Here is a 17,783-nt window from a genome sequence, read left to right on the forward strand (position 1 = left end):
GGGGGTTAGAACAAAGGAGGGTCACACCAAGAATGTACAGTCATTGTCTCGCTGATTGGTCCTGTTATTTCAGAGCTCTGTGTTGGCGTTTGTATAATCAGATCTGTTAATCAGTCAAATAAAAGGTGTATTTATTCGGATTCATCCAAATGGCTTCTCTTTGCTTTTGTTTTGATGAAATATGTTTTTATTTTACAACAGTGAGGCAGTCATTCTTTTTACCAGTCATTCCTCTGCTTGTCAGTCAAAAATAAAAAATAGTTATTCTGTGATGGGGAATTAATAAAAACGACATTTCAACTTACAGTAGGTACCTGGAGTTGAGCCACAAGGTGAAGTGACCTTGTGCATACACTACATTTTTTGTTTGGTTTACAGTGCTCTTCCTCAGTCACAAAAACAAAGGGCAATAAAGGACAGCGGGGCACAAAGTAACAGAAACACCTTAAAATGCAGTTGATCTTCATATAACTCCTCCTGTGTTTCTTATTAATTTAAATAAATTGCCATTATTAAGGCCATTTATATATTTTTTTTATTGATGGGGCCTATTACAAGCCTCAACGATAGCTTAAATGTATGAGCCTCAGCACACCAAGGTATTGACTGTGGGGTTTCTGCATTGTAAGTGGTTCCTGTTATTTTGTCCCACCTGTGTAGGCACTATGGCTGCTGCTGTTCAGCATATTCTGATCTCTAACCTCTTTGGGGGGGCTCATTTTTGTGCACTATTTATTTAAAATATATTCAGACAATTCTCCAGTGTCTTGTGTCCAAACTGTTTCTCCTGATATCTCCGTATAATATGGTTTATGGGCAGCTCGTTTTAATGTGTTATCCTGTACGCCTTTTTGTGGGCACTGCAGATGAATACACTTCAGAAAATTATAATTTCATGACTGGAATGATATAAGCGTATACCTAATATGCACTTGCATGACTTATTGCAAGTATAAGACCCACTCATTTAGCCAAATAAATGAAAATGTTTAAGGAAGGATTTTTTTTCATTTATATATATATATTAAACTTCCATTGGCATTAGGGTCTATCTAATTACTGTTCTTACTATCATTCATACTCCTTGAAGAAATGCAATGCATTTGTATAGCCTTAACATTTCTGTCACTGTTTGAGAGATTATATGATAAGAACATATTCCAACTGATTGTTGTGGTATAACAAATGAAAGTAAGTTTCCTTTATATATAATGTATTTTATTCACAACAATATATTTCCCTATGACACTGGACTTTGACCTTTTCTGTTCCATGGCATGAGTCAGACACATGAACAGGCACTCCACTATTTGTGACACTCTTGAATGTTTTCCTTCAATATATCAAGACATTTCCTTTTCATACAGCAATTGTAAGTGTGTGTATTTAATGCTAAGAAGCTGAGGTAGATGAACAACACTAGATGAATGTAAGAGAATCCTAAATATCAGACTATTGCTACATGGGCATTGACATTTGATATCAGCTAGTTGTTAAAGAATTGCCTAAAACAGAGATGCACACAATTTTAATTAATATCAAGAATAAGCATATATCTTTTGGCCATAAAAAATAGCGTTTTACTTCGCACCTTTAATCAGTTAGTGATTACTTAAACTCAGTTTGCTGTACAGTTCATGTCAACAAAAAACAACAACAATGGAGATAAGAGATCAAATGTCAATTACCCTAAAGCACAGTATTATCTTACTGTGGCCATGTTTTTTTCTTATCAATGGGTTGATGTGTTATATGATCATATTATGGGTTTCAATAGAAAACTCAAACTCAATCATGATATGGTACATCTTTCAGCTTCCTTTTAACCACTGCAGTTTCTTAAACGTAAAAAAAATTCCAGGTGCAAGTATGAGAAACGTGATGTGTGACATTTAATGTTTGCAAAACTATAGGTTATTTAATTGGAAAAATGTGTGCAATATGTGCTGTGACGGTTTACTCCCTCAGCCTCTATCGTATCAAAGCAGCTCATGAATCACATTCCATTCTAATAAATGCTCCTCGTCCTCACCGCCACTACACTATAACACATATTTCATTTACCTGAATGAAATCGATCAAATATGAAAAAAGAGGTCTTCTCTTAACAAAAAAAATATTAATATCTGTCAACGTCTGTTAAATAACAGTTTATTTAGCTAAAAACTTTGTTTAAAAGGGCGCCCTATTTTTCCGAGTGCGGCAGAATATTTTTTTCCTCGCCATCTTGATGCTCGATCGCACAGGCGGAAGCAACATCTCCAGCGGGTGTGGTTCGGACTTCTACGGGTGGTTCACCTAGCAGCCCTTTTCCTATTTCCAGCCAAGAGAAAAAACAACATTTTCCCCAACAGAACCACGGAGAACCTCTCGACTCTGGTAAGGGTAGTACGTTTACTGCAGCTATTATAATATAATGGATTTACATCGCGGCAATGTTTGTTCACCAAAGAAAACCATCGTTGAACAGGGAGGGGGCTCCAGTGGGGTTTTCTGATTTGGCTGGCAGCACAGCAGGTTTTGCACGGTGGTGCTTGGATCTACTTTTCATACGTCCTGGCTAGCTAAGCTAATCAAACCAGAATAAAACATTGGGTTGGCTTGAAAGTCACGATTCAAATGATGAGCCGACTTGTAACGAAAACTACTTAAAATACTACTGGTTGAGTCTCAGGATCAGACTGAACAATTTAGGCTTTGTAAGTAAGGACCTTAACTGTGTTTGTTTATGTTAGCTAGTTGGCTAACTAGTGAAGCAGTAAGCTACGCACGTTAAGGGAGCTAAGCGAGCTATCAAGGTAAGCTAGGCAACCTGTTAGCTAGGAATGGTGGTTAATACATGCTAGCACCTCGGTCTCAAGTGATATGCCCTTAAAATATGACTAGTGCATCCTGTACAGTTTGATGGGCTTATTTTTTTTGGGGTATTTTGTTATGCTCCTAGTTAGACTCTGCACGAGAGGAGGAGTCATGGAAGTGATTGCGGGGCGGAGGGGTAGTTTCTCTCATTGGAAACCCAAGCTGCGAGGTCGGAACTTGGCCGTGGTAGGGGGAGGGGGAGAAATATGCCTTTGATGTTCTTTGCCGCTGAATGGTGAATTGTGTTCGTGCTGGCCTGGAAATACCCACTGCTTTGCTCTCTCGGCTGGAGGTGGAGGCTCGGCATTTCCCTTCCTAGCTACGTTAGCAAGGCAAACAAGCGTCTGAATCACAGGGAGCTGGTACAGGTAGCGCAGAAGACAGTGGTTTTACTCTTGAGACCACGTAAGAGAAACGCAAGAAACATTGGAGTTGGCTTTAGCAAACAGAAACTCAAGTTTGTTTGCGAGTTTTCTCATTTTCCCCTGTGTACTTTTTTCCTTTACGCAGACTTATCTGCTGTGCGGGCTGAGGGCAGGCAAGAACAATGGCTACCCAGTGTAAGTATAAAAACACTTTATTTCCTTTTAAGTACATAATGTGAACACTGCTCCTCATGTGTAGATAGGTTGTGTTTTTACTGTACATAAATGCATGAATTACCTTGGAAGTCACTTACTCACCGTAAGCTAGGTGAGCACATGTCCCAGAGTTATTATAACTCGTCCTTTGTTACATCTGAGTTTCTTGTCTAGAAAAGTGTGGCCGGGGGATTGAAAGAGGAATTTGATGTTAACACTTCTCCTTGTATGCTTATTACCTAAGGCCACCAGGTATAGAGAAGCTAAAGCTTTTTCTCTGCTTGTTGTTTTTTCCCCATTTTGCCTCAACATGATTCAAACTTTTTGGGCCTCTTTATTCTCATGGCAATTTAACTTCTTTAATTCCCATATCTCACCTCTGCATTTACTTAAGATTACACGTTTTGTAATTTATAAGATTACTAAAACCTTTTCAAGAACAATTATGTTTAGCTCAAAGCTAAAAAAAACTAATTAAAAGTGTTAGAAAGTTCAGATAATTCTTCTCCTAATCTGTAATTCCCTGTGTTCCCCATTTTGTGTAGCTGATTTGATGGAGTTGGACATGGCAATGGGAGACAGCAAGGCTGCAGTGAGCCAGTGGCAGCAGCAGTCCTACCTGGACTCAGGAATTCAGTCTGGAGTAACAACCTCAGCTCCATCTCTGAGTGGCAAGGGAAACCCTGATGCCGAGGAGGATGATCCAGGTCTCTACGACTGGGAGTTCAACCAGCCCTTCACTCCTGAGCCTACAGGTATACAAGAAACGTTTTCTACGGCATCAATTGTATACATCTCTGATGTGCGAGACATTTCTATAGTTAATCGGCATATTGCATAACTTTCAGACATGGAGGGGTATGCCATGACCCGGGCCCAGCGCGTGCGTGCTGCCATGTTCCCTGAGACCTTGGAGGAGGGCATCCAGATCTCACCTACCCAGCTGGACGCTGCCCACCCCACAGCAGTGCAGCGCCTGGCGGAGCCCTCTCAGATGCTGAAGCATGCTGTGGTCAACCTCATCAACTATCAAGATGATGCTGAGCTGGCCACTCGTGCCATCCCTGAGCTTACCAAACTGCTTAATGACGAGGACCAGGTATGGCTACCAATAAGTGATTATCACATTAACAAACACCTGTGGTATCATTAAAGTCATTGGCAATGCAGTATAAATCCCCTCCTTTTCCATGCTTCCCTAACCCAAAACAAATCTATTTCCCAGGTTGTCGTGAACAAAGCAGCTGTGATGGTGCATCAGTTGTCCAAGAAGGAGGCATCGCGCCACGCCCTGATGCGCTCGCCACAAATGGTTTCGGCCGTTGTACGTGCTATGCAGAACACTGGGGATGTGGAGACAGCTCGCTGCTCTGCTGGCACCTTACACAACCTTTCCCACCATCGTGAGGGGCTCCTCGCAATCTTCAAGTCTGGAGGCATTCCTGCTCTTGTTAAGATGCTTGGGTAAGAAGTTGTGGAGCTCTACAGCACTGAAAACAGCCTAATGGTTCTAATGCTAGCAACAATAATGCAAAAAGCTGTTTTTGAGTAGTTTGTGTTAGTTATCTGCCTAAAAGAATAGCTACTTTGTGTTGGATTTCTTTGCCGCTCAAGTTATTGTTGTACAATACTGGGCTTTATCAGTGATTGATAGTTGTCAGTGCAGCAGACTGATAAATGTACATTTTGTTCATTTTGTGTCTCAAACACCCCTTAGCGGCCCCCTTTCTTTTCTCTTAACTCCTCCTCTTGTTAATGCTGGACACAAAGAAAAATGTAACATCTATAAGCCTATCAATCATCATTAAGCACACAAGTTATCGGTAAATAAAAACAGACTGTCTTAAAAGTAAAGCCTTCAAATGGCTGCATCAGCCTGGTTGGCCAACCATAACCTGCACACTACAACACATTGAAAACTGTTAGGTCGTCTTCCTCCTTTTACTTTACTCTTCTGCCCTTTGTTCTACCTCAACGAAAAGCCAAACACACACTGGCTAGCTATTCTGCTGGCTGGCAAGTTGCAACCTGTTGGATGTCCCGTGTGTCTTTGAATTTGCAGCTGGAATCATATTACCACATTTACCACCACATACGCAGGATGAAAGAGTAGCTTAAGATGATGAACTACCTGATTATACTAGACTACAAAGGTGGTTATCACAAAATACATTTGAATGCAGATCCAAAAATATGTTCAATATTTTAATTGTTCCTCGGATGTTGTATTATTTGGCCAGATGTGAACAGTACTGAAAACTGTGTTTCAAAGAACTCAATTTTGTTTTTGCGATATGTACAAAAGGTCTCCCAGGGACTATACATTTATTTCAAGATAACATATTCCAATATGTCCAACACTTGTATTTTATTAAATAGTTTGTGTGATAACTGTTTTATCTGAAACACTAGATTTGCACTGTTGTCTGACTAAACTTTTTGTTTACATTTTCCAGCTCGCCAGTGGACAGTGTGTTGTTCTACGCCATCACCACTCTCCACAACCTGTTGTTGCACCAGGAAGGAGCAAAGATGGCAGTGCGTCTGGCTGGAGGTCTGCAGAAGATGGTGGCCCTGTTGGCTAACACCAACGTCAAGTTCCTGGCAATCACTACTGACTGCCTGCAGATCCTTGCATATGGCAACCAGGAAAGCAAGGTATTGAGAGATTTATACTATCCCGGTTTAAAAGCCCTTGACTAGATGTCTAAAAGCCCTTGACTAGATGTCTCTAGTGATGCCACTTGGCTGGCAGTAGGTTGTAGCATTACTAAACATGAACCTGTCTTTGTTTTAGCTGATCATTCTGGCCAGCGGTGGTCCCCAGGCTCTGGTTAACATCATGAGGACCTTCACATACGAGAAGCTGCTGTGGACCACAAGCAGAGTGCTCAAGGTGCTCTCTGTCTGCTCCAGCAACAAGCCTGCCATCGTCGAGGCTGGTATGTACAAACATTACATTACATTGAAAAATAGTTTAGGTCCTGGTAGTGTTGCACGGTGTACCGATACTTGAAAGGTACCGCGATACCCTGCCGTTAAAAACGGTACGATTCCTCCGTTTCATTAGTATCGGTACTTTAAGAATGACGGGGAAAAGTACTCGGTGAGAAAGCGCCGTTTTAATAAGAGCCGTGTGTGTTCAGCGCTCTGCTTCCACTCCCTGCACTGCAGACGTGCCTGCAGTCCCGCCCCTCTCAAGGACGTTCTAAGTCCCTCCCCTCTCTCGTACACGCGGCCACGCCCTAGCTGCCAGAGCATGTGAGAAAACTAAACGAGAAGCATGGCTGCAAGCGGGAGTGCAACTGCCGCTGCGCCTCGGCTTGTTGACAAAAAAGACGCCAGAAGCGAAATTTGGAAGTATTTGAGCTATATCTCTGACAGTGAGGGCAAGCCTACGGACACCACGAGGTCTGTCTGTGAGAAAGATCCCTGAAACCAAGGGAGCCAACACATCAAACTTGGCTAAGCACCCGCCGACCGGCATCCAGAGCTTTATTTAAAGACAGACAGGTTAGCGAATGTGATAGATAACATAATTACATCATGCTCAAGCCCATGCCCTCAAATCTAAGTCAAACAAGTGTATTATTTTGTGACAAACAATCGTTTTCGTAGTTTGACGAGGCAATTAATGGCAATGATAACTGTCTAATATGGCTATCTTTTTAGCTAATTTACCAATGTGGCTAACATCTGCAATATACATTTTGTCAATAATTATTTATATTACTGTTACATGACATGTACATGTTAATAAAATATAAAAATAATTATATTTTATAAAACAAAAAAGTTGCTTGAGATGATGCTTAATTTTATTTAATACGAATTCTTGTCATTTATTTTGTTCTCATTGTTTAAAAGTTTGTGTTATGGTTCTGGTGTGAAATAAAGCACAATAATTACATTTAAGACTGTTTCCCTTTTTTAAAGAAAAGTATCGAAAAAGAATCGGAATCGCAATTCTTGACTTGGTATCGGTATCGAAACCAAAATGTTGGTATCGTGACAACACTAGTGTTGATGATCTAATCTAAATGACTGGGATAACTTCTCTGTTTGTGGTGAATCAGCATTATTCTTCCCTTACTCCCTAACACCTGTCTTGCTCATGCTTTACGGATGTAATTAACAAATACAAGCTTTAGTAGAGAGCAACTCCAGAAATATAAGTAAAAGCCTTAGATGAACATGTTATCTTTACTTAGAATTTAGAAGTCTTTATTCCAGTCAGTTTTCAAGTCTTAATTCAGTGAGTGGTCTGAAAGTAAATTGTATTATAATGAGAACCTAGCCCAACACGCAAAGCATATTCATTCTCCATCATTTTCACATTGGATTCCAGCTTCAATATGAGTCTCTTCCTAACATTTGTCTGACAAAGTTAACGTGATGAAACTCGCAGACATCCTAAACAACACAAAAGATTTAGACAGGCGGCCTAGGGAAAGGAAATGACAGGAGATTAAAAATGTCACCACATGCCTGGGAGGTTTAGAAAGGAACTGTAATCTGTAAGCAAAATAAAAGACAGACACATCTTTAGATATTCTATAAGCATCACTGAGGGAGAAATAACCGCTGGTGCTAATGTGGAGAAGATAAAATAAATAAATAGATAATTCAGCAGAGGGTGACGGACAGAAAGACGCATGGACAAAGGCAGGGGAAATATGCATTTATTTCAAATAATTGTTATTAGACAGATAAGTTGACAAATCCCCACCCCCAACCCCTCCACAGACAAGTCACGATATTTTGGGAATTGCAGATTATTGGCTTACAAATTTGGATCCGTCACTATGGAAGCATGTGAGTTTGAGTCGATGAAGGTGAATAATGAAAACACTACATCTAACAAGCAACTTAAAAAATACACACTATTCAAACGTGGGATGGTTTGTGTACTTACATCACCATATCAACTGTATTCCCCTGCCTTTATTAACCAGATCTTATTTATTGCCTCCAATGTTTTTGTGTCGTCTGCTAGCTTACATACACACATTGGGGTATGTCTGTGTTATGAATGTCAGTATGGAAAGACCACCCGTATATTAGTTGCTCTCTTTCACCCCCTTCTTTTAACCTATTCCTTCACCTTTTCTGCTTAATTTGCTTTCGCCCTCATGGATTCCTTAGCTCCTTCTAATCCCGATTTACATTTTTCTATCAACACTGTATGTGTGTTTACTTTAACCTCTCAGTTATCTTCTTACTCTATTATTTATTTAATTAAATCCTTCACTTAATTTCCTGTAAAAACACATCCATATCAGGAGAAATGTGCTTTTCTCTCATTTGTTTTGTTTCAGTCAGTTACGTGTCGGTTTGTTTTTAAAAGGGCAGTATACTTTCTCTCTGTGTGTGTGTGTGTGTGTGTGTGTGTGTGTGTGTGTGTGTGTGTGTGTGTGTGTGTGTGTGTGTGTGTGTGTGTGTGTGTGTGTGTGTGTGTGTTGAGCTTTGTTCCTTGTTACACCAAGCCAATTTCCTGTAATCCCTCTTTCAATGGGAGAATTGGAGGAAACTGCATAGGAGCGTGATGGCCAAAGCCGAGACCCATTCACTTACAATAAACCTCTGTTTACACCGCTCGGAGCAAAGGATTGGGGATTGAACAAATGCTGTAAGCCTTTCATAAGGAAGGTACAGCGATCAACCCCCTGGCCGGCTGGGGGACATCTTGGCTGTCCCCATCAAGTAACTACAAACCACTTAGATATCCTGTGCTGGTGTTGGGTTTCAACAACAATGGAACTGTAAAGCAATATAACAACAAGCTGGCCACCATGCATACATTTCCTAGCACTGTATTCTACTGTTACCTTTTTCCAAACCTGTGTGGAGGGCAGTGTGAACCATCCTTCCTTTTAGTTTTGCCTCTTTCGCTGATTGCATGATTACCACCTATGAAACTATAACTGCTGCTGTGTCAAACTTCTCCGATGGCTCTCGAGATAAGGTGAAGTGAATAACTGCTTGCCCTCTAGTCAGGGAAAATCAATGTAAGAAATCTAGGTGGCACAATAGATACTTACATCTGGTAACAGTTGGGATTTCTCTGAAGTGTAGACCACAGTTTGAAGACTGAGGTCAAGCACTTCTCTTCACAACAACTTGGATTTTGAGAAGAGATTTGCCCGGAAGCCACAGTACAAATCTTAACGTTCCTCCACTGCTGCGAGCATGTGCTACTGCTCTCCTTACACGATTGAGATGTTTTATTTACTTAATTGTAAGGTGGCAGGAAGTGCCATTTGCTCTGGATACAGTACAGGTCAAATGTGATAATACTTGTTTGGCTAATTACGTTGTTGAGCCACTCAGCTGATTGACAGGTGAACTTACTCTGCAGCTTAATGCCTGCTTTATTCACTAATTGATTGTGTGAGTGACTAGCTTCCATATGTTTACTGATTTACTATGTAGCTACCTTGATAACTAAATACATGAACTGACGGGATACCTAGCTGGTTGAGGGACTGACGGCCCGTCTACACAGCAGCGTTAAAAAAATCTTCCAACGCTTCTCTGCCCATTGACTTTGAATGGGGTGACGTCACTTTGCCTCGCTTTGCGCTGAACTGCATTGTGGGGAAGCAAAGCGAAGATTTCCAGGATTTTCAGGATTCAAAAGTTGAGCAATGTTCAACTTTTGAAGCCGAGGTGGAAGCGTCAGCCAATCAAATCCCGTTTATGCAAATCTGACAGTACAAGCGCGAGCCAATCAAACCGCGTGCAAGCTGGGAGAGACATACCGCAGTTCATTTTCTATATTCCTGAAAATGGAGGAGAAATTAGTTATTGCGGTAGCAAATCATCCGGTTCTTTATGACCAGTCGCTAATAACTTACCGGAATACAAACCGGAGAAACCAGGCATGGAGGGAGGTGGCAGAGACAGTGGGGGAAACTGGTAGGTTTTCGCCTGTTTGGGGATTTTATATCCAGTTTACTTCGTTTTAACATTGCTATTGCTTTGTATGTCGGGGGCGGGAGATTCATGTGATTGGTTGTTGGTCGCTTTGCTCGCAGAAAATCCCCAAGCTTTCAGACGGGCCCAGCTCCAAGATTTTCAAGATTTCTTTTAAAGCTGCTGTGTGTGTGATCGGCTGACTGGCTTGCAGAGAAGAACAAAAAAACAGTCTTCTTCATGCACTCCATGACTTCTCGCGGTGTGGTCATCAGTGCATGAGTCAGTTCTGCCTTACACTCCATGTGTCATCTTCCTGTTTCTTATTTTCTCTTCCCTGATCCTTTTCCCCCTCACTCTGAAGTGCTTCTTCTCCTCCAGTGGTGTAATCTCATCAAATCGCCTCAGTTTGCAGATGCTTTGTTTGCTATAATGTTTGTCTTTGAAAGTCATTTTATTCATCTTTATTCTGCAGTGTTTCCCCTAGGTGTACTGCTTTGGGGGGGGGAGAAATATATATGTTTTTAATTCATCTGGAGCAGAGAGAGGAGCTGTGGATTATTGTTATTGATTAATGCATCAGTGTTTCTTAGGATCAAAAACACTAAACTTAAAATAAAAGCATTTAGTTTATTTAATAAAAGAGCACATATTCAATGTGAAAAGTGACAGTAGATATAGATTAGTTGCAACTTGGTGCTATATATATAAAAAATATTATAATTGTTTTTTTATGTAAAAAAAAGATATATAAAAAAAAAAGAATTTTTTTTTTTTTGAACACCTTGAATTTCAGGGGGGGCGCGGGGCTCCGTTGGCGNATAAGAAGCATCTAAATGACCCCTTAGCGAAAAATGCTAACGCACTTTGGCACAGAACTCAAGATAAAAGTACCATTATTACTTATCGTAGCTGCACATACAAGATATCCGATTAAAACTGAGGTTCCACAGATTATTTAGGTATATAGTATCATCACTGAGTGATCCGAACTTGCGACGGGAAGCAAAGACAGACATCACAACACGTAGCTTCTAGGGAGATCGTCTCCCGTAGCTGTTAATCTGATCAAAAGACGTGTTAAATGGCATTAAACCGAGAAAACGCGGCTGAATCGGTTAATCCATAGGTTGATAAAGTTTCTGGGCAATAATTAGAATTATTTATAATTCCATTATTATGTAAAAATCGCAGAGCAAAAGTTAGCTGCTAATGGTAGCCACCAGAGTGGCTGCTGCTTCCGGTCTTGGCTATGCGGCAGTATAATACACACACACGACCAAATAACAGCAGCCACTCTGGTGGCTACCATTAGCAGCTAACTTTTGCTCTGCGATNTTTTTGGGACCCAACTCCCCAAAAAAAGATGCAGACCAGGCCTGAGAAGTTTGGATCTCTCTCCAGTCCAGCCAGCTAGCTCTCAGTGAGGTCTGTTCAGGGAGAGCACCACCTACCTGGCCAAGATCGCCGTCATCCTGCAGGACGTTCCTGGCGAGATGCTCACTTGTACTCAGGTAAGAAAGGGCCAACACATTTGCAATTATTAAAAAAGTGCCGTGTGAAACATTTTTTTGATTGTAAGTTAATTTCAACTTTTTTTCTTATTTGATGGACAGACGAGCACCATTAATCCCTGATGACATAGTGACTATTGAGAACAACATCAGAGTTTGTTTATCAAACAACAAATGTTTTGTCAAGGTAAGTTTTCTTTCCAAAAATGTTGGATCATGGAAATGTTCCTTATTAAACAACTTAAGCTCTGTCTATGAACCCTGTGTTGTATTTTTCCAGATTCCAGGTGTCCCAGATCTCATAAGGAAGAACTAATGGAAACTGGACTCTGGTCATATCACAGCAAAGATGGCGCGTCGTCACTTCAAAGGAATCCTGCAGCTCTTCCCAGAGTTGGCCTCCAAAGTGGAAACGGAGAACCTGAGCAAAGCATCGAGGAACTGCTCAGCTGTCCCATCTCCTGAACCTGCAGCCTGCAGAGGGGTTCAGATCAGATGTGAGGTGAAGTTCAGCAGTCCTTTCTCTATTGAATCCCTCCTGAAGAGAGACAGTCCCTCTGCTCGGGCCTCCAGAGCTTCTCCTCTGTCCAGTGTGCCGCTCAAAGTGGATTATCAGCAGCGACGCTCCATACAAAAAGTATGGAATAAGAAGAGCTTCAGCTGGGACTCTGAGGAGCCTCTCTTCCTTCAGGCTTCAGATGAAAGTTCCCCCATCTGCTCAACGGGGGGCAGCACACACTGTGGACTCGCTGCTACACCCATCAGGATGCATGTGTGCACGGAGTCCTCATTCCCTGTGTACACAAGAGCCAGAGCTGCTCCTTATTTCTCCAGCCCTCACAGCAGCTACATCACTTACTCTGTACCCACTTTCACCCAGGATGCTCTCCGTTTTTATCCGTAAAAAAAGACGCTGTGTTTGGTGTGATACACACTTTCTACTGCACTTTATGTTTTGTAATAAAAGGGGAAAACAATTTAAGCTTTTGGTTGATCATTCTTTTGCTTTATCTAACAGTGAGCCACTATGCATAGGAAACATTAAGTACCAAAAGCAGTTAGAAGCGTATAATGGAAACAAATACAGATATCAGCTCAAGTACAGTAAAATTATAAAGGTAATTTGTAATGTGTCGACACATGATTTCATACGTTTACTGCGTGTCAGAGTGGCTCCTTTGTTCCTTTTAATAACATAGTGGTTCAGATCAGGTGAAAATCACCGACATGTTTTCAAATGCTATCCACTTAAAGCATCTATGTTCATTTTAGTGACCCACATTCCAGTGATTATCACCTCATTTATCACAGTTGTCTCTTTTGAGCTTTCTTTGTGGAGGGACAGACTGGTTTTGCATAGTATATTAAATATGTATTTAGTTTCCTCTAAAACACTGAATTGGAATGTAGTGACACACACACATTTTCATATAGACCTGGAGGTTTATTGTGATATATGTATACATTTGGATTTAACACATTCTTAATAAATATTCTTATTTGTTTATAGTTCAGATTTAGTTCCTTTTCATAAACAGTTACCCTGATCATTGGACTGGACTGGAGGTGCATTAATGGGGTGGGGGAAATACATTACATCATTAGTTTTTGTTGAGAAACTGACAGGAATCAGATTGTCTTTTGGCATATTATACACTGAAATGGTTCTCCGCTCGTCAGACAGCCTTTCAGCATCTAGTTGTATTTGTATTCTCTATCCCCCTTGACAATCATAACAACTTTTTTGTTGACTATTTGTTTCCTCTACTATGGTTAATATCTTTTGTCCACATATTTTCTGCTCTAAAAAACAATTTGTCTCATTTTAAATGTGTGTATAACTTGCTACATGCGCCAGATTGCCCAAATTCTGTCTTTATTCAAATGCCGAGGGTACAGATGAAGTTAAAATGGCACCCAGACAAAAATTAGAACTTTATAAACAGTAAACGTTTTTAAAAAAGGCTGCAAGTCTCTCACAACATCACATGGAAGGACAGACGACACGGGACAGAGACTATATGAAATAAAATGCCATTTTATTGTTCAGCCGTGTCACAACCTCGTCTCCAAAATAAGCACAGCAGGACTACAACTGGTTCATCAACCTAGCTACCCTTGATAGCACATAAAACTGGGTTTTATTAGACCACCAATGATAGCATTAAAGACTTTTCTATCAGACATCCAATGATAGCATACAAAATAGTTGATAACCTACCAGTGATACTGTATATAAAACACTTGTCTCTAGATTTATCCCCAACCCACCCTCAATTTTACCCATCTCCCTCTTTAGAACATTTGTGACACTGAAATATTTTATGCTTTAACAAGCACATATTAAGAATGCATAACTCTCCATTTTTGAGATTATTATTTTTAAAAAAACTACACAATGTTACACTTTAAGTCAGGGTACATGTCATCTGATTATTAGTGTTCTACACATTCGGCCATAAACCAAAGGAACATTGTATAATATCACTATAACTTAACACTACATGTAATATATACGTTTAAAAAAAAAGGAAGAAGAAATTACAAATGATTAGCATTGAAGAGAAAATGAAGATGGCTAGTGCGAAGGCAAGCTGGGTCAGTACCATAACAGAGAATGAGTAATACAAAAAGAAATAAAAAAATAGAATAAGAAAAATAGAAACAAGAACTGATAAGAATACAGGCAAGGCTAAAACATGTGTTTCAAACTTTAAGATCCACCTCATGTGCACTCATCCATATAGGTAACCTGCTCCAAGACCTCCATTGTGTGATTCCACATCTCTCTGATACTTAACACTTTCATTTCCCACATCAACTTGCTTAAACACTCCCATGGCAACCATCTTATTTGTTCTTTTTGTGTCAGGCACTTTCCAAGACCTCTTATTATTCTCTTTACCTTCAACAACTCTACAGGCCAATCATAATGCCGCTTCAGACAATGCAGGTTCCCTCAGCACACAACTGCAAAAGAGCACAGGACAACATTTTCAGTTAGTTGCTTTTTAGATCATTATATTGATACTGTGATATGGAAAGTTATATTTTGTGCAGTGGCATTATGGCTTACCAATCCTACAGGTCGGTGTCAAACCAGGCCAGCTGGTTGCTGTCCATCAGGTCCTGGGAGTGGCCGAGGTCTGGCAGAGGGTCAGTGTGGTGGCCCAGGTCGGGCAGAGTGTCGGTGTGGTAGTCAGCCCCTTCCATCATGGGGTCCAGAAGGGAGTCCTGGCCGTAGGCTGATGGGTAGGCCCGGTAGGCTCCATCTGAAAAAAACACAATTCTTTTTGTATTAAAAGTGGTGCAAACGGTTCCAAACACACAAAAAATGTTATTCGGAACAAACAAAAATATGCAAATCTTGTCAAATGATACCCATTATGATATGAAGGTAGGCCTGTCGCGATAAGCAATTTTATTAATTGACTTTTCGTACGATAAAAAAAAACTCGATAACTTTTCTGACCTCGATAAATCGCCGTTTACATGCGTGTTTGTTTACATGCGTGTTTGTTTACATAAGGATGTGACTAGCATTCTAGCCAGGCGCGCTGTGGCTACCGGCCACTCTACCGGCCCGGTGCGCTGCAGCAGCCGGCCACTCTACCGGCCCGATGCGCTGCGAGGCTCACACACAGCCAGGTCAGGACACTCCGCGTGCAACAGCGTAACAGCCAAATGAATAATATAGAGACAAGTAGGAGACAACGTGTGACTTACTCGAGGGGAATTTGAAGCTAAATGGAATTGGTTGAAAAACCTAATTCCACATCTCCGGTGTGGGAATATTTTGGATTTAAGCCAAATCAACGAGGCGAACCTACGGACTTGAATGAGCTGTTATGCCGCATTTGTTTTTAAAAGGTAGCAACAAAAGCTAGCAATACGATCAACCTTAAACTGCCCCTGAAACACAACTACCCCATTCCATTTTCCCAGCTGGGAGCAAACACAGCAGATGGAGAGCCCCCACCTTCCCGACTTAGTTTAAAAAAAAACTACTGCACTCACAAATGCAATTGCGTGCAATTGTGTTTTGGTCACAAGAGAGCTCTGTTTTCCAGCCTGAGTCTATTTAATTAATTGTTTGGGTTGTGTGTGATTTATTTAATAATTTAATTAATTTGTTTTACTTATATAAATATTATTTGCAATTTCATTTGAATGTTCAATAAAAAAGGATGTACTTGTATTATTATTATTAGATATTATCATTATGTCAGTGGTCTAAAATGGTCTACAACGGTGCCGACAATATTCTCGTTTATCGCAATAATTTCCGGGAAAATGTATCGTCCAACAAAATTAATTATCGTGACAGGCCTATATGAAGGGTTATGCTTTAATAAACTGCAATACTGCAAGCAAGGCAGCAACATATTCAAATAAGTAAAAGTAATGCATGACACTCAAGTTTATCTATATTAAAAAAAAAAACCCTATTCAATAGTTAAAAAAAGAAAATTCTATAATTTCGATACAAACAACAAATCAGATGTTTTTCAAAATCTAGTTCCATAAACCAAAGCATGATGAAATAAGAGGCGAGAAACCGAGGGGGGGGATTTCATTAGAGACAACACAGGCACTCACCATCCTGCCGATAAGCCAGAGGGTCTCCCTGAGCTCCCATATCCAGTCCCAGGTCTCCAGTCTATAAAAAGGCAAATCAGTGATGAGTAAAGCACGACACAAGCCAGCCGACAGAGGAAAATGGATGCCTTTGTTCCAATACTATAGCGCTTTACTAATTGTATACAGTATGCAAAAGTACAGTCTAACATTAGTGTATATAGCATTAAAGCAGTGGTAGTTACTTAAACCTGTTAAGAAGTCTATGTTGTCCCTGATCATAACAGATTTGTTTCATTTGCAATGTATGTGTGCCACCTCGTTCCAGGCCATGGGCTCGGTTCTGAACAAAGAGCTGGTCAGCTCCACTGAAAGACGCTTCTTGTAGTCCTGGGGTTTGTCCTCAGACATGCGGAACAGGACAGCTGCAGCATAGGTAGCTACAGGAGACAAAGCACGGCAATACAAGTCAGGTACACCGGGAATACACAAGTTCACAGACCGATCAGAAATGTGAGCACAGCTTGTTTACTCACCAACACCCTCATTACGAGAGTGCAGCAGCTCAGTGAGGGGGGCAGTGGCTCCTTCAGCTTCAATGGCCTCAGCAGCTTCCTTATCCTGAGCCAGTTCACACAGCACACCTGCTGCCACGCGCTGGATGTTCTCCACTGGAGAATACAGCAGCTGGAGACGGGGAAGAGCACAACGAAGGATAATAGTTTTGATAAAGATAGGAAAGTTGACAAATGATAAGGAAAGTTGACAAATGATAATAAGCGTAAAGGGATTAGAGAACCAAAGTTGCCAGTTCACCGATTGCCTTTACTAAACAAAGACATTTGAATGGCTGTGGGACAGTCAGTGTTGGCTATAGTGCAGGGATGCAAAAACATGTATGGGGAAAAAAAGAGAGAACTATTCGAAGCAGAAAAATAACTGCGTAATATACCATCTGACAAAGGCCTGTGCTATAAAGCTTCAATTAACTGGCTATATTAACGAGACAGAGATGTTAAGTTATAAATCAAGGGTTTTTATTATTATTTACAGCACGGGTGGGAAACCTTTTTCCTCTTGGATTATTAATTATTGATTTTTTTTTTTTTAAATGTTGAAGTTAAAAGCATCAATCTGCTGCACTTTGAGAGCAACATTAACCTGTTAAACCCCGAGCCTGTTTTTCAGGTTTCAGGCTCGAAAATGACATTCCCAGAACAAACGACCATATCTTCCCTTCTAAAAGGGTTAAATTAATAATCTTTTTTCTCAAAGTAATGATAAACCTGTCAGTTGGATGTAGAAAAGTCAGATTCAATATAGATGTTTTTTTATT

General features: G+C 40.6%; 1 protein-coding gene across 3 annotated transcripts in view; it reads left to right on the forward strand.

Moving 5' to 3' along the window:
- Positions 1–2,238: 2,238 nt before the first annotated feature.
- Positions 2,239–17,783, forward strand: part of LOC104963091 (catenin beta-1-like) — a 29,529-nt gene continuing 13,984 nt past the window's right edge. Inside the window, exons 1-9 of one of the 3 annotated variants that reach the window (XM_010791643.1) lie at positions 2,239–2,379; positions 3,370–3,419; positions 3,986–4,195; positions 4,289–4,539; positions 4,666–4,904; positions 5,897–6,098; positions 6,238–6,382; positions 12,635–12,641; positions 15,267–15,274. In XM_010791643.1, the coding sequence (XP_010789945.1) occupies positions 3,407–3,419; positions 3,986–4,195; positions 4,289–4,539; positions 4,666–4,904; positions 5,897–6,098; positions 6,238–6,382; positions 12,635–12,641; positions 15,267–15,270 (1,071 nt within the window). In that variant the 5' untranslated portion in view covers positions 2,239–2,379; positions 3,370–3,406 and the 3' untranslated portion in view covers positions 15,271–15,274. Of the gene's footprint in view, positions 2,380–2,554; positions 2,700–3,044; positions 3,265–3,369; positions 3,420–3,985; positions 4,196–4,288; positions 4,540–4,665; positions 4,905–5,896; positions 6,099–6,237; positions 6,383–12,634; positions 12,642–15,266; positions 15,275–17,783 lie in introns of those variants that run through there. The other 2 variants (XM_010791646.1, XM_010791644.1) reach the window with 2 other exon arrangements.

The sequence above is a fragment of the Notothenia coriiceps genome, unplaced genomic scaffold (genome assembly GCF_000735185.1).
Source record: "Notothenia coriiceps isolate Sejong01 unplaced genomic scaffold, NC01 NC01_scaffold00035606, whole genome shotgun sequence".
Lineage (NCBI taxonomy): Eukaryota > Metazoa > Chordata > Actinopteri > Perciformes > Nototheniidae > Notothenia > Notothenia coriiceps.